Source organism: Eptesicus fuscus, chromosome 2 (genome assembly GCF_027574615.1).
Source record: "Eptesicus fuscus isolate TK198812 chromosome 2, DD_ASM_mEF_20220401, whole genome shotgun sequence".
NCBI lineage: Eukaryota > Metazoa > Chordata > Mammalia > Chiroptera > Vespertilionidae > Eptesicus > Eptesicus fuscus.
Window position 1 is genome coordinate 15,473,407 of NC_072474.1, and position 25,918 is coordinate 15,499,324.

Sequence of the window (25,918 nt, forward strand, 5' to 3'; positions counted from 1 at the left end):
GCTGGGACTTCTCAGAAAAGAGAACACCTTCTTCATGGCAGAGAGTCAGGGCTTCAGAGAAGCCTCACCTTCCCTCCGCTCTTCACTTTTCGCACCTCCTGAGCTCAATACCAGCTCTCTAGCCAACCACCTCACGCCACAGCATTCAAGCAGGGCAGTTTGGCAGTTTAGCATCTCCTCTCGGAATCATAGTAACCAAGCAACGGCCTCTGACATCACTAGGCATGTGCATAGGGCCTGTGGTCAAGGGTAGCCAGAGCCCATGTGCAAAGCCCCAGTAACTCCGATCTCAGAGACTGCCTGGTGGGTGTGTCTCCCTGGTTAGAGCTTCCACCCGAGCACCAGAGGGTGGTGGGTTCCATAACTAGTCAAGGGCATGAACCGAAGTTGCAGATTAGAGCCCTGGTCCCCAGTCAGGTGCATTCGGGAGGCAGTCAACCAAGGTCTCCCTCACATCGATATTTCTCTCTCTCCCACCCCCACCCCTCCTCCTTCCCTTCCTTCCACAAAGAAACAATTAATGGAAATAATATACTCAGTGAGGATTAACAAAAATTAAAACTTAAAAAAATCTCAGTGATTGCCTGTGAGCAGGTGTGGGATCTGTTCAAACATCCCTGGGAGTTGGCCAAGTGTTTGCAGAGATTTGCAATAGTTACCCCAGTGAAAAAGCAGTCTTTGCCTAAGACCAGGGCCAAGGTGGTGTGGAACTTCAGGCCGCTCAAGGTCTGGTCCCCCAGAAAACTCCCCTTAAAAACATCTCTAACTCTCCCAGTGCCCTAGTTTATATCTGTTCCACATCCCTCTGGCCCCAGCCAATCTCCAGGGAATTTAGCGGATGCAACAACAGAAGGATGTTTTCATGGCTTCAGAGACTGTGGCAATGTGTATCTGCAGGTGCAAATTTATGAGTAACCAGTGCCCGTTCTCCAGATGAAAGCACCTTTCCGCAGCCCTCTTAATTCTCCCCCTTTGGCCCACCTCTTACATTACATTTCATTTCCCCCACATAAATCTTTAATCAATCCAAGATTTATTTTGGAGCCTGGTGTTCACATTTAAGAACTTCCTTAAAAAATTACTATTCACCTGCCCCAAACCACCTTTTCTCGCCCAGTTTAAAAGTCACTTTACTGTGCATTACACTCTCTGGTTATGTTTTTTGTTTTTGGGTGGTCTGTTTTACCCATTGAACTGCCTGCTTCTTTTTGCATCCACACTGCACTATTTAACTTCTTTATAAAATGTATTGTAGTATTTTAGTTTCAATGTTTCTCCTTATTACTCTTTTTCTGTCGCTTCCTGGCAATGTTTATCTTGAAATTATTTGAAATGAAGTTTTAATCAGTATTCCAAGTTTTTTAAAAAAAAAAATCAGTGAGATTTTAATTAGCTTGAGAATTAACTTTAACTGCCAATCTCTTGAATCAGTATATTCAGATACATATGATGTCTCTCAATTAATTTAAGTCCTAATATATGCTCCTCTTAGCTTTTGGTAGTTTGTTTTTTTTTTAAATAAATCTTTTAAAATATTTTTATTTAGAGAGAAACATCTGTTGTCCCACTTATTTATGCTTTCATTGGTTGCTTCTTATATGTGCCTGGACTGGGATTCAAACCCACAGCTTTGGCATACCTGGACCATGCTCTAACCAACTGAGCTCCCAAGCAGGGTGATACTTTCATTTTTTGCATTTTTGGTTTGTTTTTGTGGTTGTTGCTGACACTATTTGTGATGTGGTAGGTGTTTTCCTTGTAAATCCTGCCCACTTTAGACATATCAGGGATTTTTCATTTTTTATTGTGATGGAATATTTTTCCATTATTATAAATGATTATTATATTCATATCTGTACAGTTGACAATCTGACTGAAGAAGTTTTCAAGCTGTAATTTTGTAACTGGTGAAGGAGTTGACAGTTTATGGTAGTTTCGTAGGGAAGGCAAACTAGATGGTAAAGATTTCACCAGAAAGATGTAATATTGAGGAATTTTATGATGCAGATGAAAAAACAAATAAAGTAAAATGCAAGCAAGAGGGGTTGTTTTCATTGAAGGGTAAGATAATTGTTTTTTAAAATGACATAAAATATCTATTTTTTCCCTCAAATCCCATTAGCCAAATCTTTCAGTAATTCGCTTACTGAGCTTATCATCTTCACCATTATGAAGCCTCTTGTGCTCCATACATGTTCTATATTCTTTAAGATTTACAAACTTAAAGTCTAAATACTCATTTTCCCTTGCTTCCATCTTTCTCTATCAGCAACTCCTGTCTTCCCATCTTTATTCTATTTCTTAGGAAGGTAAAATAGGTTGACTCCATTTTCCACAGTAACTGGTATAAACATGTGAGTGCCAACAGAGACTCCTTTTAGTGTAGTTCTTGATCCAGCAATTCCAATTGGACTACACCTGCTATGGTGGGTGGAACACACAGGAGCAGGAGCAGGCACACAGCAACAGCTAATGCAAACCCAGCTAACTCAGAACTCACCACATTCCTACTACATCTGCTAATGAGTTCAGGAGCTAGCCAAAATGAAAAGTAACAGAAACCAACATTGCATAAAATGCACCAGGAAAATGTGAACGTTTGGTAAACACATCTTACAGCAAGACAAATACATAGGTTTTAATTTAGGTAGTTATTCTTCTGAGGCCATTTATTGCCATTTTGTTCTTTGTTGCTTGAATAGTTCACAAAATTCTTTGGAAATGGAAACTCAGAAGCTGAGTGCCAGGACCTTCCGCAAAAATTGCTGCTGGTGAACAGGTCCCCTGCTGAGGGACAAGTGCCTTCATTGGTAAAAGAACAATTAACCAAAACAACAACAAAAAATTCTCAGGACGACTCAGCTTAGTTATACCAACTGGTTTTGGTGTGAGTGAATGGTTTAAACTATGATCACCTAGCATTTGCCTCCTAGAGCAGCCCAATTAGAAAATGATCTCTGTACCCCATTTGCTCCTCAGATTTACAGGAGAGGCTCTCTGTAGTAACATGTGAAGAGAAGGCTGCCATTCCTGATTCAACCTACAATGAGGATCAGAGACATGACCCGGCTGCAGAGAGGTAGGAGGCAGTCACCAGGACTCCAGGTCAGTGGACCCTAGTGTTTCTCAATGGACCAGAGATACTCAGAGTAAATGTTAGGCCAACTCTGAGTTTCTGTGTTTCCTTGGTCAAATGAGCAATGGGAATTTAAAATTTCCCATTCCCAGATTTTTGTGTAACTAATTTTGGACCCAGAGCAGATGCCCTGTAGAAAGGTGTTGATTGGAATCCTCAGGCCTATCGAAGACTCAAATAATGCCCTGGTTCAGCCTCCCTGCACACTCATTTAAGTTATGCTAATGGAATTCATAATGTGTAGACTAGTATTTGTTTTGTGATGAAAAATGACTGAGAGATGGATGCCTTTCCAATCCCTTAGCAAAGGTTTTCCAATTCCAGTTCAAAGGCTGGCATTAATGTGTTTTCCCTGTAAGAGTAACCGAGAAACATGGGGAACACTTTTCCACAACTGATTCATTCATTCTCTCGGATGTGCAAAACCAGGGAAGGCTTGAAAATGACCTGAACATTGAATGTCCTTGTGAGCCAACACACAGATCCATCAGCAGGTGGAAGTCCTGACTAATGGGATGTGAAGAGAACCTTGGTCTAATCTTTGGCTAAATGCTAAGCAATGCAAACACAGCAACAAACCTTAGGAAGCAAGATTTAAACATTCTATAAATGAACAGACACGAATGGCTACACATTCTAGTAGGGACAAACTTCACAAATTTGCTAGAGGCAACTTATTAAACAAAACAAGGACAACCCTCCATAAAGAAAATCGACTCCAATCGACTCCATATTGCAACACTAGCTGAAGTTCAGTAAGATTAGAAAGCATAAAAAAAAATTAGAAAACTAAGAAATAAGAAAGTTTGACCCTTACTAAGGAAGAAATGGAAACTATCTCCTCAAGATGTTGAATTTATCATAGACTTAAAAGCATCTGTTGTGAACATGTTCAGAGAACTAGTGGAAATCATGTTTAAAGAATTAATGAAGGAAAGAACCAAGATGGCGGCATAGTTAAACACCTATACTTGCTGACTCTCAAAACCACATCAAAATTACAACTAACAGGCAGAACAACTACCACCCAGAAGTGCAGGAAAGCTGGCTAAGTGGAAGTTCCACAATTAGAGTTTTGAAGAAAGCGCATTAAGACTGGTAAGAGGTGCGGAGGCACGGAGAGTGCTGGCACCTGGATGTGCTGCTCTTTTAATCGGGAGGGAGATATAAGCTCTTGCTTGCTCTGAACTCCAGTTCTGGTCGAGACTCTGGGGGACCCAGACACATACAGCGAGAAACTGGTCTGTCTGGCATCGGGACAGGAACGCAAGGGCGGCTTTCTCTCAGAGGTGCTTGCAGTGATCATTGTTCCTACACGGGGGCATGGCATGCAAAGACCCAGGGACCTCTCCTGTGCAGGGCTGACTGGCAGCCATTGCTATTTGCCCTGCCCTGGTGATTCCCAGAGATTCCACCCCACCCAATTTACAAACCCACCCAAGCTGTGCGCATCAGCTTTTGCATATGAATGGCCTGTCCTTTCTCTGCCTAAAACCTGTCAAACTGCAGCTAGGTCAGAGAGCCCCAGAGCTTCCAAAAGAAGGCCCAAGGCCTGGCAGCAGCAGCCTGCCTTGCTTCACAGTTGGGCCTCGTCTGGCCACTTCCAAACCCCATATAGAGAGGAGGAATCTGCAGATGTCTCTGTAGCTTCTGCTGGGCAGCCCCAGACAGTGGCTGACCTTGCACCTCCTTGGAGATCCAAGAGTCAGTGTACCAAGTGGTCAGAGTGAGACCATACCAGATTACAACACTCCACATCCATAAAGAGACACACTTGCCGAAACCGGTTTGGCTCAGTGGATAGAGCATCGGCCTGCGGACTCAAGGGTCCCAGGTTCGATTCCGGTCAAGGGCATGTACCTTAGTTGCGGGCATATCCCAAGTAGGGGGTGTGCAAGAGGCAGCTGATCGATGTTTCTCTCTCATCGATGTTTCTAACTCTCTATCCCTCTCTCTTCCTCTCTGTAAAAAAATCAATAAAATATATTAAAAAAAAAAAGAGACACACTCAAGGGGCAGACTCAGTGAGCACCAAAATCCCACTGTAGCAAGTCCTGCCCCATAAGGGTGTCTCCTGAGCAACAATCTTCCAGTGTAGCCACAGCTGGTCATCACAGCCAATTGGCCTGGAGGTCAATTCCTCCTAGTGATACCAACAGCAATCAAGGGTTAACTACAATAAGACTGTGCAAACAGCCCACAAAGGGGTGTATCAAGAGCATCCACCTCAGTTGACTGGGGAGGCTGAGCCACTGGGCCCTATAGGACACCTAGCACACAAGACCACTCTATCAACTCAAGGAGACTTAGCAGCTACCCAGTACATAGAAACAAACACAGGGAAGCAGCCAAAATGTGGAGACAAAGAAACATGTCACGAATGAAAGAAATGGAGGAAAGCAAACTACTGGATATAGAGTTCAAAACCACAGTGATAAGGTTATTCAAGAATATTCTAGAAACCTCCAATAAATTTAGTGAGATCCTCAAGGATATGAAAAAGGACCAACTAGAAATTAAGCATACACTGACTGAAATAAAGAATAATATACAGAGATCCAAAAGCAGATTAGAGGATCCTAAGAATCAAGTCAAAGATTTGAAATAAGAAGAAGCAAAAATATCCAATTGGAAAAGCAAAAAGAAAAAAGAATCCAAAAATTTGAAGATAGTGTAAGGAGCCTCTGGGACAACTTTAAGCATACCAACACCCGAATTATGGGGGTGCCAGAAGAAGAGAGCGAGCAAGATATTGAAAACCTATTTGAAGAAATAATGACAGAGAAAACTTCCCCTACCTGGTGAAAGAAATTGACTTCAACAAGTCCAGGAAGCACAGAGAACCCCAACCAAGAGGAATCCAAAGAGGAGCACACCAAGACACATCATAATTAAAATGCCAAGAGCAAAAGACAAAGAGAGAATCTGAAAAGCAGCAAGAGAAAAACAGTTAGTTACCTACAAGGGAGTACCCATACAACTGTCAGCTGATTTCTCAACAGTAACTATGTAGGCCAGAAGGGAGTGGCAAGAAATATACAAAGTGATGAATAGCAAGAACCTACAACCAAGATTACTCTACCCAGCAAAGCTATCATTTAGAATTAAAGGTCAGATAAAGAGCTTCACAGACAAGAAAAAGCTAAAGGAGTTCATCACCACCAAACCAGTATTATATGAAATGCTGAAGGGTATTCTTTAAGAAGAGGAAGAAGAAGAAAAAGGTAAAGATAAAAAATTATGAACAACAGCCCTAACCGGTTTGGCTCAGTGGATAGAGCATCAGCCTGCGGACTCAAGGGTCACAGGTTCGATTCCGGTCAAGGGCATGTACCTTGGTTGCAGGCACATCCCCAGTGGGGAGTGTGCAGAAGGCAGCTGGTCGATGATTCTCTCGCATCGATGTTTCTAACTCTCTATCCCTCTCCCTTCCGCTCTGTAAAAAATCAATAAAATATATTAAAAAAAAAAAAAATTATGAACAACAAAGTGACAACAAATACAGATCTATCAACAAGTGAATCTAAAAGTCAAATGAATAAAAAACCTGATGAATAGTACAGATTGGTGAATGTAATAGAATCAGGGGCATGGAAAGGGGGCAGACTGACAATTCTCAGGGGGAAGGGGTTGTGGGGGGTGCAGGAAGAGATTGAACAAAGAGCTTACACCTATGGGTGAGGTCAGTGGGGTTGGGGGGAGGGAAGGCCTGGAGTGGGGTGGGAACCAGGTGGAAGGGAGCTATGGGGGGAAAAAAGAGGAATATCTGTAATAATCTGAACAATAAATATTGTTTTAAAAAAAGTCAAGGCTGAGAAAAACTTCTTAAAAATAAGAGATAAATAACCTATCACCAAAGGAGACCAAAATTTTGATTAATAGCTAACTTCTCTCCGAAAGTAATGGAAGTATCTCCAGGATAACATATTCAAACCTACGTTTTTTTAAAAAAACAAAACTGCCAGTCTAGCATGGCCATTGGCTGAGCACTGACCTATGAACCAGGAGGTCACAAATCAATTCTCAGTCAGGGAGCATGCCAGGATTGCTGGCTGATTTCCAGTATATGGCATGCAGGAGGCAGCCAAACAATGATTCTCTCTCATTACTGATGTTCCTCTTGCTCTCCCTTCCTCTCTGAAATCAATTAAAAAATGTATTTTTAAAAAAATCTTTAAAAAAGAAAAAAACGGTCAGTCCATGTATTATGCTATACCCAGCAAAACTATTCTTTAAAAAAGGCAAATTAAAGATATTCCCAACAAAGACTGAAAATATAAGATAGCAGTATAATATTGTACTGTTGAGTTGTAATATATAAAGATATTACAAATGACAATAATAGCACAAAGAGAAGAAAATGCTAAAATATAGTTAATCCATGTTACCAGAATTAAGTTCGTATTATTTTGAAGTATACTGTGATAAGTTGATGTGTATTATCATCCTTAGAACAACCACTAAAATGTAACTTAAATAAAAGAGGAACACAGCGGACCTGTTTAGCTATGAGAAAAATAGAAAACAAAAAGTGAAATAGGTATTATAAACAACTATATCAATATTAAATATGAATGAACCATACCCAACTGAAATAACAGAAGAGACAGTCAGAATGGATTTTAAAAAGGCAAGATCCAGCTGATAAAGGACTTGTAGTCATAATATGTGATTTCTTAAAATGAGTAAGATAAGCAACAGTGCAATATTCAGATGATGATGTACTGTAGAACTGTATACCATAAACCTATATAATTTTACTGACTGATATCACCCCAATACATGCAAATTAAAATTAAAAAAAGAAGTACTGTACAAGATGTGGAGATACTGGAACCCCTTCAACACTGGTGGTTGGAATATAATATTATTATATAGTTATTTTGAAAACAATTCCTCAGTGTCATAAAAGTTATCATATGACTTATCAACTTTAATCCCAGAAGTCTAGCAAGAGAAATGAAACACAAATACACACAAAGACATGTACACACATATACATATACACACACAAAGAGGGAGAGGGTGGAAGAGAAGAGAAAAAGGGAGGCGGCAATAGAAAATTAGGCAAATGAATACAACTAATGAATCTCTGTCAAGAGTATATGGAAATTATTTCTATTATTCTGTTAACATTTCTGTAAGGGTGAAATTACATCAAATTTAAAATTATTTTTAAAAAGGGCACAAATATCATGTGGCAAGTTCCTGTGATCAACATCCTCAATGAAGACCATATACAGCTTAAAAGTTATTAGAAAACTGCAGGTAATTTTAATAAAATCACTTTAAGAATATAATTTGGTTAAATATAAAAAGCAATAAATACTCTAAAATAATTTTTCTATTGAGTTAAATAAATTTGTAAATCCTGTAACAGCATGTTCATATTCACAAAATCTGAATGAAAAACAAACACAATTTTCCATTTCTGATACAGTGTAATTCAAAAGTTCATTTTGAAGGGGACTGAGCTTTTGATCTAATTTTACTTTCAATATCAAGCATCATTATATACTATTCAGAATTGGAAGTGTCATTTTTTTATTTAACAAAAGACTGCAGTCCTGAAATAAATTTCATTAGTGACCATGATAATGTTAAAAAAAAAGACCACAAAAATGCAAGGTACATTTTTAATCAATTAAATTCTGATTGTACCTTAGCATTTACAATTCACTATTTTTAAGATTTTTTTTAATACAATTTTATATGTGAACAATCTGGATCATAATTAAGTGTATCTTAATGAAGTTTCCACAGATGTATGTAGAAGTACGGTTTACCAACAGCCAAATAGCATAATTTCTTTATCAAAGATCAATGGTACTACCTAGAAATGAGGACAATTCTTCAACAATTTCATTTTCTCTAAGTAAAAAGACTTCCAAGGAGCTCAAGGCACAAATTTATTCACATCTAGTAGAGTAACCCACCATAAAATCATTATTTATGTGCAACTTAATAACCGATGGACATTTCTCAAACAAGCTGTTTCAATCCTGATAGTTCTTTATTTTCTTTAACATAGTTACTATGGATTGCTAATTTGCAATAGGTATCATCATGAGAATAACCAAAAGTAGATAAATGTGACAAAAGGTTGACAAAGTGTTTCACACCCTTGAGTGATACCAGGTCAAGAATGGGAGAGAAGTGTTGCAAAAGGAGAATACTCAATGCTACTTATATTCTTGCAATAAAACCAGCAACGGACCCATTTCAAGAGAGATCACCTCAATTCCAATTTCTTCCCCTCAAGAACAATTTGAATCTCTTTGGCATCCAAAGTCTCATAGGTCAATAAAGCTTCTGCTAGATTCTTATGCTCTTTTGCATGAGTCTTCAAGATATGTTTTGCTCGTTCATATGAGTCCTAAAATAGAAAAGCAGATCTATAAGAGGCAAAATAAAACTCGGAGAAGCAAAAACCATAAACGAGGAAAGAAAAAAAAAAATCTATGTACCCTAAAAATGTGAAATCAATTCATTTCTATTTATAAAGATAAAAGCATTTAAAACTTGTATTGATTTTAGAGAGAGAGAAAGAGAGAAACATCAATTTGTTGTTCCACTTATTGATGTATTTACTCATTGGTTGATTCTTTTTTTCTTATTTAATCCTTACCCGAGGACATGCATAGAGAGAAGAAGGGAGAAAGAGAGAATCATGGATGTATGAGAGAAACATCAATTGGTGGCCCCCCTTATGTGCCCCGACCAAGAATTAAACCAGCAACCTTTTGGTGCACAGGACCATGCTCAACCATGGAGCCACTCCAGCCTGGCCATTGGCTGACTCTCATATGTGCCCTGTCCAGGAATCAAACCCATAAATTCAGCTTATCTGGACAATGCAACTAAGCTACCCAGCCAAGGCAAATAAAAACATATAAAAGCTTGGTTCCCAAAGATAATACTTTTGTACTTTCCAAATGTTTTATTTTTTACCTCAAAATCTATCACATAGAAAAAATGACTACCCTAGATAAAAAGGTACTTTAAAAAATTAAATTATACTTTGTACTTATATGCTTTTTAAATAAAGCCTCTGAACACAGAAATCTATTTATTCAGTATATATGTTTAAAAAGAAGGAAATTTGCTCCTTTTGCCTCTTGATTTCACTGATTTATTTAACGGCCAGAAAAGACCTATTATTTCCTTTGTTCACTTGTATAATATATTTACTTTTTAATTTGTGACAACTATAACAGTATTATTACAGCTGACCCTTGATTTTCATACATTTTTCTTTGCAACCCACCTTGAACTTGTCATTTAAATCCTTCAATTGTCTTTCCAAAAGTGAGTTTGGGTTGAATTTATTAGGTCATAAGATAACGACACTACTAACAATTCATTTTTGGCAGTGTCACATTTGTCTGTACAATGTTTTTGCCAATATTTTTATATTTAGTCATACTTTTGCCCTTATAAAAATGGGTGGAAAAGAACTTGGGCCAGTGTTGACTGCCCCCAGGCCTCCTGGCCATCCTAACCAGCTGGCACAGCAGGGGTGGCTATCAGCTCTGACCATAAGACCATGCCTGGGCTTGGGCCCAGGGCTAGAGGTGAGCCCCACCTGCTGCTCTGCCTGAGATCCTGGGGTTGATGTGAGGGTCCCTCTCAAGCCAAAAAGCCAGGACCTTTGCAAATCCATTGATTCTGGCTGGTCCCAGTCTTTGGGGACGCACGCCACCATCACAAGTAACAGGAGGGGATTACTGGGCTGGTCCGTACCAACACAGATGGTGTAAACACTCTGAACCGTGATGTTTTTGTATCAGTTTGTGCAATGATGAATGTACTTATTTTACAGACTTGGAGTGAGCCAGAGGCAGGCAGCCCAGGATCTGCCACCACACACTCCTGCCAGACCGAGCTCTTGCAAGGGCTCACCCACGATTACAAAAAAGAAAAGATGAACCTTTAAGCAAATAAGAATCTCAAGAGAATTGCAGCATAGCACACCTCAGCCTGTGAATGAACAATATGGACCCAGGCTGACTTTCAAAACCTCTTGCAGCCATGTGTGTGTCTCCCTATTAGCTACCACTTGGGCGCTGGGATGGCCCCTGCCCCCACCCCATCAGTATTCACTACACTTGACTGAGTGCAGGAGTATGATCTGGGCTGGCTGGCTGGCTGGGTAGGTAGACCTCAGCTGCCTTCCCTGCAGCTGTCCTGAGTTGGGATGAGGCCTGGGCAGCCAGAAGGGGACTGCATCTGTCCTGTCCCCTTGGCTTAGGGGACAAAAGCAAAGGTGCCAGGCCTTAAGAGAACAAACAAGGGATCTCAGCTCCACCATGCCCCCTGAAGGGACAAAGGCCCTTGCTCTTCCCCAGAGCCACGTTGGGGCAGGTGTTATTGTACCTGTGAATCCGATGCCTGGAGTAGGGAGATGGAGAGGGACCTAACCAAAGCCTCAGTCTGACATTCCAAATGAGGAGGTGGGTGTGCATTTTGGGAACTGAAGCTGTCCAGTGCCCCCCAGCTTCAGTCACCCCACTTTAATTTTCTACCAGGAACCCCTCCCCCAACCTCACCTTGCTATTTATTACTGTAATTTATTGACCTCAAGGATGCTGCATAACAGACCTCATTTGGGACAGAAAGGAACTCCACAGCTCCCCACCTCCATTTGACAGGCCCCTCTGGGGCCAGGTGCTGAGAGGAGCCTCTTTGTACCCTACTCATCACTTGCTTTCCCTCTTCCCGCTTGGGCAGCCCCAGGTTGGGCACTGGCCCATTCGTAAATACTATGAGGGGAAGGGAGAGCCATGAGTTATAGTTGTTTTGTTTAATCGGAACTTGAAGAGGGATCATGTCCTTGCTTTATATCCTTCCCAGAAAGGGGTAGGGACGCTGTGATCGCACTCCTGTACTGGCCACCGCCACGGTCAGTCATCACATTGAGTTTACTTCCCTCAAAAGTTTGGATAAATTCAGGTCAGAGCTGTAAGTATGCAGCCAAGTGGCATAGAAAAGCAATTCACCTATGACTGATCTCTCCATTCAGAAGTGTGCAGTCTTAATGTACAGTGATGAGAAACTGTTATTTTATGATCTTTTCATTAAAACTTGATTGAAAACTAAAAACAATAAAATAAAAATAAAACTGGGTAGAAAATATATAAATGAATTTACCAACACCAAGAAGCATAGATCATATAAATATAATGCAGGACTACATCTGAACCTAAAATGCTGTTAACTAGTAATCGTTTTCCCTTAATAACAATGGAGGCTTGCCATCTAGTGGAAAGAGTACCTACTGCCTTTCCAAGCTATCCTTTTAGAAGGAAAAAACACCATGTTTGCCATTCTGTGTTCTGAGTTTTCAGAAATGTACTAAAGCAAACGAAGAGTGTTGCTCCAGGAGTACTAACACATAAATAATTTACTCAGAATAACATAAATTGTAAAGGGGAAAGAAATAAGCTTCAGGGAAATAAGAGACTTCTGAAACACCTTTTAAACTTTTCCATTATATAAACTTCCCATAACCTTAACTACTCTAAAGCATCTCTTCTACTGCCTTGAGTTAATCAAAACCTGGCCACCCTGGGGAGCCGCTTTCTCTAAGCTCCAAGTGGCAATTATTTATTCACTCTCATCCCCGATACTTCAGAGTAAAAAGTGAGCACTTTGTTCCCATCAACACTGCCAGACATTGCTGTACTCCCTCTTCTATCAAGCTCTGTTCCTTTCAAGTTCATGCTACTTGACTACAGCTTTTCCCAACAGCCTTCACTGTGCTACCTAAGCTCTCATTCACTAAAGATTTCTGGCTCTTGGCTCAGTCTTCTTCTCCATTCCAAGACCTACCTTCATGCAAACCCAAATCGAACACATATCCAACCTCTGAACTAGCTCCACACCCATGAATCTTTCCCAACTTTTAATCTTCACTACAACACCTCCAATTCAACAGGTATGAAACTGACCTTATGATCTACATCCTTGCCAGCCTTAGGCCATCACCAGTGTTTACTCAGTAAAGGATACAACTGTGTTGCATGAGGCAGAAATCTAAAATATTGTTTTCAGATTCATAGCTGCTCTCTCAACCAAAACATCACAAAAGCATTTGATTCCACTACATTAGCATCTCTTGAAGCCACACATTTCTCAATTTCTACATTTCACCACCCTAACCCGAGCAACCATTATACCGTGACTAGATGACCATAGTACCTACCAAATGATCTCACTGAATCTACTCTTACATATTCTTTTACCCTAATCTGTATTGGACCCTGCAGTTAAAATGACCTTCGTTTTGCTTATTCAGTATTCTGAGCATATGCACACTGCTAGGCACAAGCAAATAATAGCACATGTTGAATATATGTCAGAATGGGAAAACAATAAAGAATCAATAATCAATATAGTTCATTCTAATAACTCTTATGGTTTTGTAAATAAGAGAATTGAATATTTATAATCACTGATATAAACTGTTCTTAGTCTACAGTCAGAATAACATAAAGATCCAGTCTATGACCACATGTCTCTAACAACATATTTAAATCAAGGTTGCCCCCTGGCTGGTGTGGCTCAATGATTAGAGCACCGGCCTGTGCACAAAAGGATTGTGGATTCAATTCCCAGTCAAGGCTAATCAAAGGCACATTCCTGGGTTGCAGGTTCGATTCCCATCCCTGGTAGGGGCCTGTGTGGGAGGCAACTAATCAATGTGTCTCTCTCACATCTCTCTCTCTCTCTCTCTCTCTCTCTCTCTCTCTCTCTCTCTCTCTCTCTCTCTCCCTCCCCTCGCCACCCTCTCCCTCTCTCCCCTCCACCCCAGCCCCATCCCTTCCACTCTTTCTAAAAATCAATGAAAAAAATATCCTCAGGTGAGGATTAACAAATAAATAAATAAATAAATCATGGTTGAAATAGTGCACCTATTATCTTTATTTCTAAAGAACAAAAGGGTTCAGTTATCATTTGGTAAGCACCCAACTATTTAGGCACATTATGACTAAATAAATAAATGCAGAAAAATATGATCATTACCTTCAGAAGGATTCTGATTTCTTGTTCAATAGCTGATTGCGTTTCTGGACTTAGTTTCCCCGTATCACTGTAGGTCATAACTCCAAGCTAAAACAAATGGGAAGAAATTGAACAGAAAATAAAACAAAACAAAAAACTCCACAAATAAAAGATAACAGAGAAAGTACCATCCTATACATAAGAAAACCAATTTCATGGGGGAAATTAAGAAATTCAATATAAAATGGCCTTAAGGGCAAAGAAATTTTATCATTTTTCTGAAAGTATAACACTAAAACTAAAGTGTGAGCAAGACAGAAAATTTAAAATCATAAGTATGCTTGTGAATGCCTTCTTAGAAAACCTTGGCAGCTATTCCAAGTCCAGAAATCCACAATTCAGAGTATTAGAATTGCTTCATGGAACCACAGTGATAATGCAAGAAAGTGAAATATGTGAAAAGGGTAAAATATGGCAGGCTCAGCAAGTAGATTTTTTACGTCATGTGAATAGAAACAGCTAAAGAATTTGTCTTATCATTTTGTTAACTCATGAACGAATAATTGTTAGTGTTCAAGTAGCTAGAATGGAAACAATACTAAATTACTCAGAAAATAAGGTTTAGTTTAGAACACTGGTCGGCAAACTCATTAGTCAACAGAACCAAATATCAACAGTACAATGATTAAAATTTCTTTTGAGAGCCAAAAATTTTAAACTTAAACTATATAGGTAGGTGCATTGTTATTAACTTAATTAGGGTACTCCTAAGCTGGCCTTTGCTAAAAACTCAAGGGGCCAAAGAGCCACATGTGGCTCGCGAGCCACGGTTTGCTGACCACTGGTTTAGAATAAGCTAAGACAACTCCATTTGGAATGAGACAGAGGAAAGTAAATGTTATCAATTTATAATGAAAACCCTCTCTCAAGAGACATTTGGCACATATCACTTAAGACATAAGGAATAATAAAATTAGCCAATACCTTTTCACTCATTCCAAATTTGGTAACCATCCACTTTGCTATTTTAGTTGCATTATCAAAATCACTGGAAGCACCTAAAATTTAAAAATAAACATAGAACTCATTTTAAAAATATCTTTAAACCAACAAACACAATTTGAACTAACGCCATCCTTTACAGCCAACCTGTTGTAATATGGTCAGTTCCAAATATAAGCTCCTCTGCCACTCTTCCTCCCATACTAACATCCATTTGTGCAAGCAGCTGAGCCCTGGTTTCATTCCACCTGTCATTCTCAGGCAACAGGGACACCTAGACAATTGAAAACAAAAAAAAATTCAGAGAGTTTTGGAACACCTACATTAATAACCAGAATTATCATCTGGCCCTCTCACCTTACTTCAGGGGTCCTCAAACTTTTTAAACAGGGGGCCAGTTCACTGTCCCTCAGACCGTTGGAGGGCCGGACTATAGTTTAAAAAAAAACTATGATCAAATTCCTATGCACACTGCACATATCTTATTTTGAAGTAAAAAAACAAAACGGCAAAAACACCCGCATGTGGCCCGCAGTCCGTAGTTTGAGGACGTCTGCTTAATACCATGATGCTGAAAGCCCAAAGACTTTTATTAGAGATGACCATTGATGAAAAACCAGCAATTTATAAAATAAGGAAAACTATTTATAAAGCAAAATACATTTTATAAATAACAGGTAGATAATGCTGATATAGGACTCTTCTATCCTCTGTTGCACAAAAATGCTTAAAATCTCTACAATTAGAAAGATATGAGAACAAAATTTGTACTAAGAAAAATCATAGAAAAACTACTGAGCCAGTACATAATTTCTTTTTTTTTTTGGGGGGGGGGGGGGAGGGGAGAAATGCAATTACATAATTAAGAATTATAATTTGCTGCTATTCCAGAATTAAATTTCATATTGTAATATATAATATCTGGAATAATAAGGATATTCTTTATTAAAAGATAAATTTCACAAGTATCTCTAATTTTAAGATGGTTCAGGAAGTTAAAGAAAATATCAACAGCCTTAGCTGGTTTGGCTCAGTGGATAGAGCATCGGCCTGCGGACTGAAGGGTCCCGGGTTTGATTCTGGTCAAAGGCACATGCCCGGGTTGTGGGGATGTGCAGGAGGCAACCAATCAATGACTCTCTTTCATCACTGATGTTTCTATCTCCCTCTCCCTTCCTCTCTGAAATCAATAAAAAATATATTTTTTTAAAAAAAGAAAAGAAAATATCAACAACCCTAGGTGGTTTGGCTCAGTGGATAGAAGGGTCCCGGGTTCTATTTCAGTCAAGGGCACATGCCAGGTTTCAGGCTCAATCCCCAGTGGGAGGCGTAAAGGAGGCAGCCAATCAATGATTCTCTCTCATCACTGATGTTTCTATCTCTCTATCCCTCTCCCTCTCTGAAATCAATAAAATTATATATTAAAAAAATATATAAGAAAATATCAACAAATTTACCAAGTAGCTGAATGTTGTTTTAAGGGGATTTTATCAGCAATTTCATACATATGCTTCTGGAAAGTGCTATCTGAAAGCAAAGAAAAACTGCAAGATACTTACATGTCCAAGTGTTGGCCCTCGAGGCATGATTGTAGCTTTGTTGATAGGCATTGCATCTTTAGTGTAATATGCAATAATAGCATGGCCAGATTCATGATATGCAGTGATGGTTTTGTTTTTGTTATCAATTTCCACACTTCTACGTTCAGGCCCTAACAGCAAAAAATTAATCAGGTTAAATGCTCCATTAGAGAGGTATATTTAAATGAATGAAACCCATCTGCTTCAAAGTTGTTCTTAGAGTAACATGATTTAATTTTATTAAGAAATATTTTAACCCTTTGCACTCGCTTGCTTTTTCTCGATTCCTGCTACCGATGCTAACCGTGTCGAGTCACACTCGACATCCGAGTGCAAAAGGTTAAACAAAGTAAAAGTTTAAAAATAAGTACAATTGCACAATATATATTAACAACAATGTCAACTGAAAACCAAAATTGTTAGAACTATCATCTTACTCTCATAGCCAAAGGGAAAGCTTAATTATATTTCTAGAAAATAAACTTCCAATTTAAAAGGAATGTCTTATCAAACCTGTTTTAAAGCCAATTCATGATTTACAGTAAAAAATACTAAGAAGAGTAAAATTAACTATCCTTTCATCAGCAATATTAAACAAGAGTAAAAACATAGGCACCCATGTACCCCAAACAAGTATCCTATATAAAGTAGAGGTAATATGCAAATTGACCATCACATCCTCAAAAGATGGCTGCCTATGACCAGGCCGGCAGGAGGGGTTAGTGAGGGACGACCAAACGACTGAACAGCAGGCTGCATGGGGCGACCAGGCCAGTAGGGGAGTTAGTGAGGGACGACCAAACAACTGAACAGCAGACTGCGTGGGGCGACCAGGTCAGTGGGTGGGTCATGAGGGGCGACCAGGCCAGCAGCGGGGACAGTTGGGGGCAACCAGGCCGGCAGGGGAGCAGTTAGGGGCAACCAGGCCAGAATGGGGGGCAGTTGAGGGCAACCTAGCCGGCAGCGAGGGACAGTTAGGGGAGACCAGGCAGTCAGGCGAGCGATTAGGAGCCAGCAGTCCAGGATTGTGAGAGGGATGTCCAAGGATCGGGCCTAACCTGGCAGTCAGACATCCCCCGAGGGGTCCCAGATTGGAGAGGGTGCAGGCTGGGCTGAGGGGGACCCCCCCCCCACTCACCCCACCGCAGTGCACAAATTTCATGCACCGGACCTCTAATAATTATATTATCTACATTTGTCTGTGAGAGGCCAAATTGTTTTGCTACATTCAAATATATGTTTTCATGTCCCTATACGTTTGTTTTTATTATTTGGTGTTGTTAATCCTCACCTGAGGATATTTTTTCCATTGATTTTTAGAAAGTGTAGAAAGGGCCCTAGCCAGTTTGGCTCAGTGGATAGAGCATCGGCCTGCATACTGAAGGTTCCCGGGTTCAATTCCAGCCAAGGGCACATGCCTGGGTTGTGGGCTCGATCCCCACTAAGGGCATGCAGGAGGCAGCCGATCAATGATTCCCTCTCATCATTGATGTTTCTATCTCTCCCTCTTCCTTCCTCTCTGAAATCAATAAATATATATATATATATATATATGTATATATATATATATATATATATATATATATATGTATGTATGTATATACTAGAGGCCCAGTGCACGAAATTCATGCACGGAGGGGGGTTGTCACGCAGCCCAGCCTGTACCCTATCCAATCTGGGACCCTTGAAGGGATGTCCAACTGCCCATTTAGGCCCGATCCCGGTGGTGGGATCGGGCCTAAACGGGCAGTCGGACATTCCTCTCACAATCCAGGACTGCTGGCTCCCAACTGCTTGCCTGCCTGCCTTCCTGATTGCTCCTAACCGCTTCTGCCTGCCAGCCTGATCACCCCCTAACCACTCTGCTGCCAGCCTGTTTGCCCCCAACTTCCCTCCTCTGCCGGCCTGGTCACCCCTAACTGCCCTCTCCTGCAGGGTTGATCACCTCCAACTGCCCTCCCTTGCAGGCCTGGTCCCTCTCAACTGCCCTCCCTTGCAGGCAGGGTGCCTCCCAAATGCCCTCTCTTGCTGGCCATCTTGTGGTGGCCATCTTGTGTCCACATGGGGGCAGGATCTTTGACCACATGGGGGAAGCCATAGTGTTGGAGTGATGGTCAATCTGCATATTACTCTTTTATTAGATAGGATAGAGGCCTGGTGCATGGGTGGGGGCCAGCCTGTTTGCCCTGAAGGGTGTCCCAGATCAGGGTGGGGGTTCCCTTGGGGCGTGGGGCAGCCTGAGCGAGGGGCCTGTGGTGGTTTGCAGGCCAGCCACGCCCCCTGGCAACCCAAGCAGAGGCCCTGGTATCTGGAATTTATTTTCCTTCTACAATTGAAACTTTGTAGCCTGGAGCAGAGCCAAGCCTGGGGCTCCCTCCACGGCCGGCAGCCATTTCTGTTGGGGTTATAATTGAAACTTTGTAGCCTTAAGCGGAGGCCTGGGCCTGGCCAGGGTGTGCAGAAAGCTTCGCTTCCCCTGTTGCCGGGGGCAACCCTGGCCTGCTCTCTCAAGCTCCATTCTGACACCATTTCTGTTTGAATTTGTTTACCTTCTATAATTGAAACTTTGTAGCTTGAGTGGAGGTTTAGGCCTGGCAAGGGCAGGCGGAAAGCTTGGCTTCCTCTGTTACCTAGGAAACCTTGTTCTCTGCGGCTGTAGCCATCGATTGGGTTAATTTGCATACTTGCTCTGATTGGATGGTGGGTGTGGCTTGTGTGTCAGAGGTATGGTCAATTTGCATATTTGTCTATTATTAGGTAGGATTTTTTAAAAAGTGTAGAAAGGAGCAAGGTGGGGAAAGGGAGAGAAGAAAAGAGAGAAGGAGGAAAGGAAGGAAGGAGGAGGAAGAGAGAGAAAAGCATTGATGTCAGAGAGGCACATCGATTAGTTGCCTCCCACACCTGCCCAGATTGGGGCCTATGATCTAACCTACAACCCAGGTGCATGCCCTTGACTGGGAATCAAACCCTCAGCCCTTCAATACTCAAGCCAAGATTTTAAGCACTGAGAAACACTGGCCAGGGCCACCTTTGTTGTTGTTTTTTTAATAACCTCTCAAAATGAAGAATTTATTCTCTAACATACTGAATAGTATAAGACAGGAAAAAAAAAGAAAACCTACCCATCAAAATTTTATCTTTGGAAAACTCAAGTTCTTTCATTGTAACCATTTCTTTTCCATCAACAGCTGCCTTTAAAGCAGCTTGGTTCACAAGATTCTCCAACTCTGCTCCAGAGAAGCCAACAGTACCTCGAGCTATGATTTCTGGATCAACAGCTGTGTAGATATAACACAATATCTTAAAGTCCCAAAACAGTCAACAGAAAGTTTGCCAGGAAGAACTCAAATTCCAAAACAAAAAAACAACAACAACAAAAAAAACCCAGCCATCGTGAACTATAATTTAAAATATTTATCTTAATTAAACTAAAAAATAAATTTATTTTAATAACTTCTAAGGGAATAAAGTCAAAATTGTTATAAATATGCCATTAAAACTGCCATTGATACAAATAACAAAAGCTCTTAAATTTAAATAACTGTGAAAAAATAAAGAAATGTAGAGTTATCTGATCATTTAAAAGCGTTCAGTTATGACCTACAACATTAGTGGTCTAATGACAAATCGAAGAAGCATACTCGTAAACATTTTTTTTTCTAAAATTTCATTTTGAAATACTTTGGACATAAAAGCTCCCTTTATTATGGAAAACTTATTTGTGTTTATTTTCACTTGATTCAGTTATCTTTGAAAATACTGCAGCTTTAATAGCTGTGTTTATTACTCAGGTTGGTCCATGATGCTTCCTTTCCGTGTGTTTTGTTTTACAGGTGATTTTCTCCTCCTTTGGCACCAAAGTGACTATATCATGAGATACTGTGCTCATAATATGCAGGTGTTTTTTCTATTATTTCATATTTTACATTCATCTTTAAAAACATACATACATTCATCTTTAAGTATTATCTATCTGAATACTCAAAAGAAAACTTTCATTAGAATCAGGATTCAAAATGATAAAATCTACTAGATATGCATTAAGTATGAAATGGACTTTTTTTAAAAAAAGGACTCATAAATGGAAAAAAAAATGATTTATAACGGAACTGGTCTTTTAAGACATTGCTCAAATAAGAACCACAAACAGGGTGGATTGACATATTACCATTTTATGGAGATAACAAGGTCTGTATCATGGAATAAGACTTACATTGATCAAACTTTATTTTATTGAGATACCATTTCAAAATTTCTGTTCGACCTCTTACATCTGGCCTTGGAACTGTAACCTGCATGTCAAAACGACCAGGACGAATTAAGGCACTAAAGAGAGAATACAAAAAGAAAATGAAAATTAGTAAGGTGACTATGCTGAAGGTCAAAAGTTAAACAGGACCACCACACTAAGGAGAGGTTGGAAAGACAATGCAACCAGAGGTTAGCTGTAGTTTTGAACATAAGTATTCAGATAGTTCCTTATAAAACATGGCTCAAATAAGTTTTAATAACCAGAAGACAGAACAAGGTATATATATATTGATAAATGTGTGCCTATAGATAGCAGACACCCCTCAGAAACAAAAATGTGCAAGTCAATCAGCCAGGGAACAGATAATTCTATACCAGTCTATTAGAGTCTCAGGCAAAGACAAACTATTAGATGAAACAAAAATATGAATAACTTCTATCATAATATCAATAAAAATTTAAAATTATACTAAATTTTATTTTAAAAGTGCTCTCCACCCAAAAAAGTTTTTGTCACATATAGGTTTTCAGAAGGTCCTTTTAACAGCTTTATTGAGATAATTTACATATTACCAAATTTAAAGTAGATAAGCCAGCATGCTCTTTCTCCCTCTTGAGCAATTTCCCTTCCCCCAGTCTCCTTCTCTCTGTATTTCTTTTTCCTAAACTCCAAGTGCCCTTCTTTTTGCCTCTGTGACTCCTTTCCTGTGCCCACACAGCCCAGCTGTCTTACCTTTTCTATCTCTGTGACTTTCTGAATAAACTTTCTCTTATAATTTAAAAAATAAGTGGATAATTCAAAGCTCTTTAATATATTCAGAATTCTGTAACCATCACCACAATTTAATTTTAGAAATTTTCATCACCCCTCAAAAATAAAACACAAAAAAAACCGTATCCACTGATAGTCACTCCCCATTCTACCCAGCCTCTGGCAACCATTAATCTACCTACTTTTTGTTGCCCTGGATTTACTTATACTGGACACTTCATATAAAGGGAACCATATATGATGTTTTGTGATGGGCTTCCTCCCCTTAGCATCATATTTTTAAAGTTCATCCATGTTCCAACATATATCAGTACTTCACAAAAATTTTCTTTTAATACTTACTTATCTAATGCCTCTGGGAAGTTTGTAGCTCCTATGATGATAACTCCTTCATTGGGTTTAAAACTATTTAAAAAGAAAAAGTATCTTTTCACTAAAAATTAAAACAACACACATATATAAATGCTCTACATAAAACTGTTTATCATTAATCTTAATAACAGCAAAGAAAAAGGATTGGTATTTTTATGCCCCAAATGATATCTCTATTTTTTAAAAGAAACAAATATTAGCCCAGTATACTTCACTACAACTGCTAATATATAATCACCAAATCATCTATAATTATATACCTGCACAATTATTTGTCTTACTTAGGAAGAGATGACCTGACACAAGAAGCTTGGGCACCTGACTACATTTTTGAAAATTATTTTCACGTTTAGCAATTCAAATTATGTGCTCCTAAACTTCCTATTTGGTTCCAGGATGTCTTATATGACTTTAAGAAATATTTTTGCTTCTTTCTAAGCAACCCCACCTCTTGCTTTTTATATTATGAAAACTGATGCAAGCTTTTTCATCTGTCACAACACTAAAATCTGGTCACAAATTGTGTAGGGATCAGCATACTCTCCCTTTACACCTCCAAATAATGTGAGCAGGAATCACTGTTTTCCTGTCATCTGTATATATAAAAGCCTAAGCGACCACTACGACCTAACGACCGGAATGACCAGTCGACCAGTCGCTATGACATGCACTGACCACCAGGGGACAGACGCTCAATACAGGAGCTGTCCCCTGGTGGTCAGTGCACTCCCATAGCCAACCTCCCATGGACAACTGGTGGCCGTTCCTTCTGCACCTGGCCCGGCAACCATTGCCTCCTCTGCCGACCCTACCTGGAGCATTCAGGCACCCAGCTGGGACGGGGAACCGGGGGTGGATGGTGGCAGAAGCGACGCCTTTTCCTGAGGAGCCAAGGGCCGGCTCCCTCCTCGAGGAAGGCGGCCAACCTCCCACACCCCATCCCTCCCCTAGGCCAGCAGGCCTCGATCGGCCCACTGCCTGACTGCCACAGTGGCAGCGAGGGAAGGACGGGGGAGGTGGGGAACTGTGCAGTGGTGGTGTGCTGGCATCTGATGTACGGCATCCGTTCCTTCCACACCCAGCCCAGCAACCATCACCTCTTCTCCCAACTCCACCAGGGCCTTCAGGGCTCTGGGCTGGGACGGGGAACCAGGAGTAGGTGGTGGCTGGCTCCCTTCTTGGGGCCGGTGGCCAACCTCCCACTCCTTGTCCCTCGCCCTGGCCAGCCCTCATTGCCGGCCAGGCCTAGGGATCCACCCATGCATGAATGTGTGCACTGGGCCTCTAGTAATAAATAAAAAAGGTGCAACTATCATCAACTTAAATGAGTTGATACATTAACTACGCTATTAGAATTAGAAACAATACAATCCTAAAGATAGCTTGTCTTGACTTTTTGCATGAAGGACTACTCTGTTGCCTACAAACATAAGATTTTTCCTCTCTCTAGAATGTTACTAAATATATTCCAAAGACAGAAGATTCAATTACCCATCCATTTCAGCAAGAAGTTGATTTATAGTTTGCCTTGAATATGGATGCATTGGAGATTCAATTCGCTTCCCACCAACAGAATCTAATTCATCAATGAATATAACACAAGGAGCATTCGCTTTTGCTTCCCCTAAGAAAACAGAAAAGATTCAAATTTTAATGAAAAATCATATAAATATTAAAAACCTGCAAAATTGTCAAAAGCCAACAAAAAGATATTTAGGGAGAAAATACACCAAAACAGATTTTGTTGTGTTCTCTTTTTTTTTTTTTTCACTGATAAAGAACAATAGTCTCAGGGGACCCTTTCTCCCTTCCCATGTGGGAATCTGTGCTGTGAGATTCTTTCCCCTTCCCCATGTGGGAGTCTGTACTTGTTCTTCAATAAATTTCCACCTTTGCTAAATAAAAAATAGCCTCAGAAGGAAAAAAATAATTATATCATAAAGAATGATATATATTAAAAACAGCTGTAGCCCACATGGCTAAGTGGTTAGAGCATTGACCTGTGTACCAGAGGATCAACGGTTCAATTCCCAGTCAAGAGCATGTACCTGGGTTGCAGGTTTGATCCCCAGCCCCAGTCAGGGTATGTGCGGAAGACAACCACAGATAGATGTTTCTTTCTCTCTTCTCTCTCCCCACAACACTTCTTTTCACTGTCTCTAAAAATCGATGGAAAGTCCTAGCCAGTTTGGCTCAGTGGCGAGAGCATTGGCTGGGAACCAAAGGGTCCTGTGCTCAATTCCGGTCAAGGCACATACCTTGGTTGCAGGCTCCTCCCTGGCACAGGCCCTGGTCAGGGCACATGCAGGAGGCAACCAATCGATGTGTTTCTCTCACATCAGTATTTCTCTCTGTCTTTCCCTCTTTCTTCCACTCTCTCTAAAAATCAATGGAAAAATATCCTCGAGTGAGGATTAAAAAATAATAATAAAAATAAATAAAAATTGATGGGAAGAATATTCTCCAGTGATGATTAACAAACAAATAAATAGAAACAACTGTGCATTCACTCATTCTTCCTACTTCTTTCACCTATATACAATCAGGTTTGAGGTTAATTACATACTATAGAAATGATGAACTAAATAAAAAAACAACAGAAAGACCCAGCTTTTCGGCAGCGCCCAAGGACATCTAACACTTCCATTAGCTACTCTGACTGTATTTGGGGAAAAAAGTACAATTCTGTTTTAGTTCACACATGAAATTCCCTGAAATCAGCCCGGCCAGCATGGCTCAGAGGTTGAGTGTCAACCTATATACTGGGAGGTCATGGTTTAATTTCTGGTCAGGGCACATGCCCATGTTGCGGGCTCAATCCCCAGTAGGGGGCGTGCAGGAGGCAGCCGATCAATGATTCTCTCTCATCATTGATGTTTCTACCTCTCTCTCCTCCCTTCCTCTCTGAAATTAATAAAAATACATATTTTTTAAAAATTCCCTGAAACCAGAACCCCCAAATAGCTTTGTTCAGCTAAATAACAATCTTAAGTAGCAAAGAAAGGGTAAAATAAAAAACCTCTTCCCCTGAAATTTAAAAGAAAAATAGTACTGTATAAAAGATACATTTAAACATACTAAAAAGATTTCTTATGCGGCTGGCTCCCACACCCACAAACATCTCATCAAATTCTGATCCAGAAGCATAATAAAAAGGAACATCAGCTTCTCCAGCTACAGCCCGGGCAAGAAGTGTTTTTCCTGTTCCTGGTGGTCCAACTAAAAGAATTCCTATTAAAAAAAAGTATACAAGAATAATTGAAATTAAAAACAAAAACAAATGCTGATATACATCTTAAAAATGAATGATTAATTTATAAAACATTGAGGTTATGAGCACATCAATGACCAATATTTTGAAACATAGCAAAATATATTTCTCTCTACTAATAATTCACTTCAGGATCTTCTCCATAACTCATTTTCTTGTATCATCTAAATACTGTTTACGTATCAGCCATAGACAGGACAAAATCTTGGGGAAAAGGAATATAAACTTATGATAAAGCAAATAAGATTCACATAAAACAGTTTAAGAGACTAAACAACAAATGTAATGCATGAACCTTGAACTGATGCACCTCCATAAAAAAGCACATCATTTAGGCCCAGCCGGCATGGTTCAGTGGTTGAGCGTTGACCTATGAACCAGAAGGTCATGGCTCGATTCCTGGTCAGGGCACATGCCCAGGTTGTGGGCTCAATCCCCAGTGCGGGGCATGCAGAAGGCAGCTGATCAATGATTCTCTCTCATTATTGATGTTTCTCTCTCCTCCCTTTCTCTCTGAAATCAATAAAAAT

At 40.0% G+C, this 25,918-nt stretch overlaps 1 protein-coding gene across 2 annotated transcripts in view; it reads right to left on the minus strand.

Annotated features, from left to right (window-relative positions):
• Positions 1-9,032: 9,032 nt before the first annotated feature.
• YME1L1 (YME1 like 1 ATPase) overlaps positions 9,033-25,918 on the minus strand; it is a 69,195-nt gene continuing 52,309 nt past the window's right edge. For both annotated transcript variants that reach the window (XM_054725618.1, XM_054725614.1), the window contains 10 exons: positions 25,196-25,348; positions 23,609-23,741; positions 22,088-22,150; positions 20,936-21,048; positions 19,845-20,000; positions 16,702-16,853; positions 15,290-15,416; positions 15,125-15,198; positions 14,162-14,248; positions 9,033-9,512 (listed from right to left, as the gene is read on the minus strand). In XM_054725618.1, the coding sequence (XP_054581593.1) occupies positions 9,369-9,512; positions 14,162-14,248; positions 15,125-15,198; positions 15,290-15,416; positions 16,702-16,853; positions 19,845-20,000; positions 20,936-21,048; positions 22,088-22,150; positions 23,609-23,741; positions 25,196-25,348 (1,202 nt within the window). In that variant the 3' untranslated portion in view covers positions 9,033-9,368. The remainder of the gene's footprint in view (positions 9,513-14,161; positions 14,249-15,124; positions 15,199-15,289; positions 15,417-16,701; positions 16,854-19,844; positions 20,001-20,935; positions 21,049-22,087; positions 22,151-23,608; positions 23,742-25,195; positions 25,349-25,918) is intronic.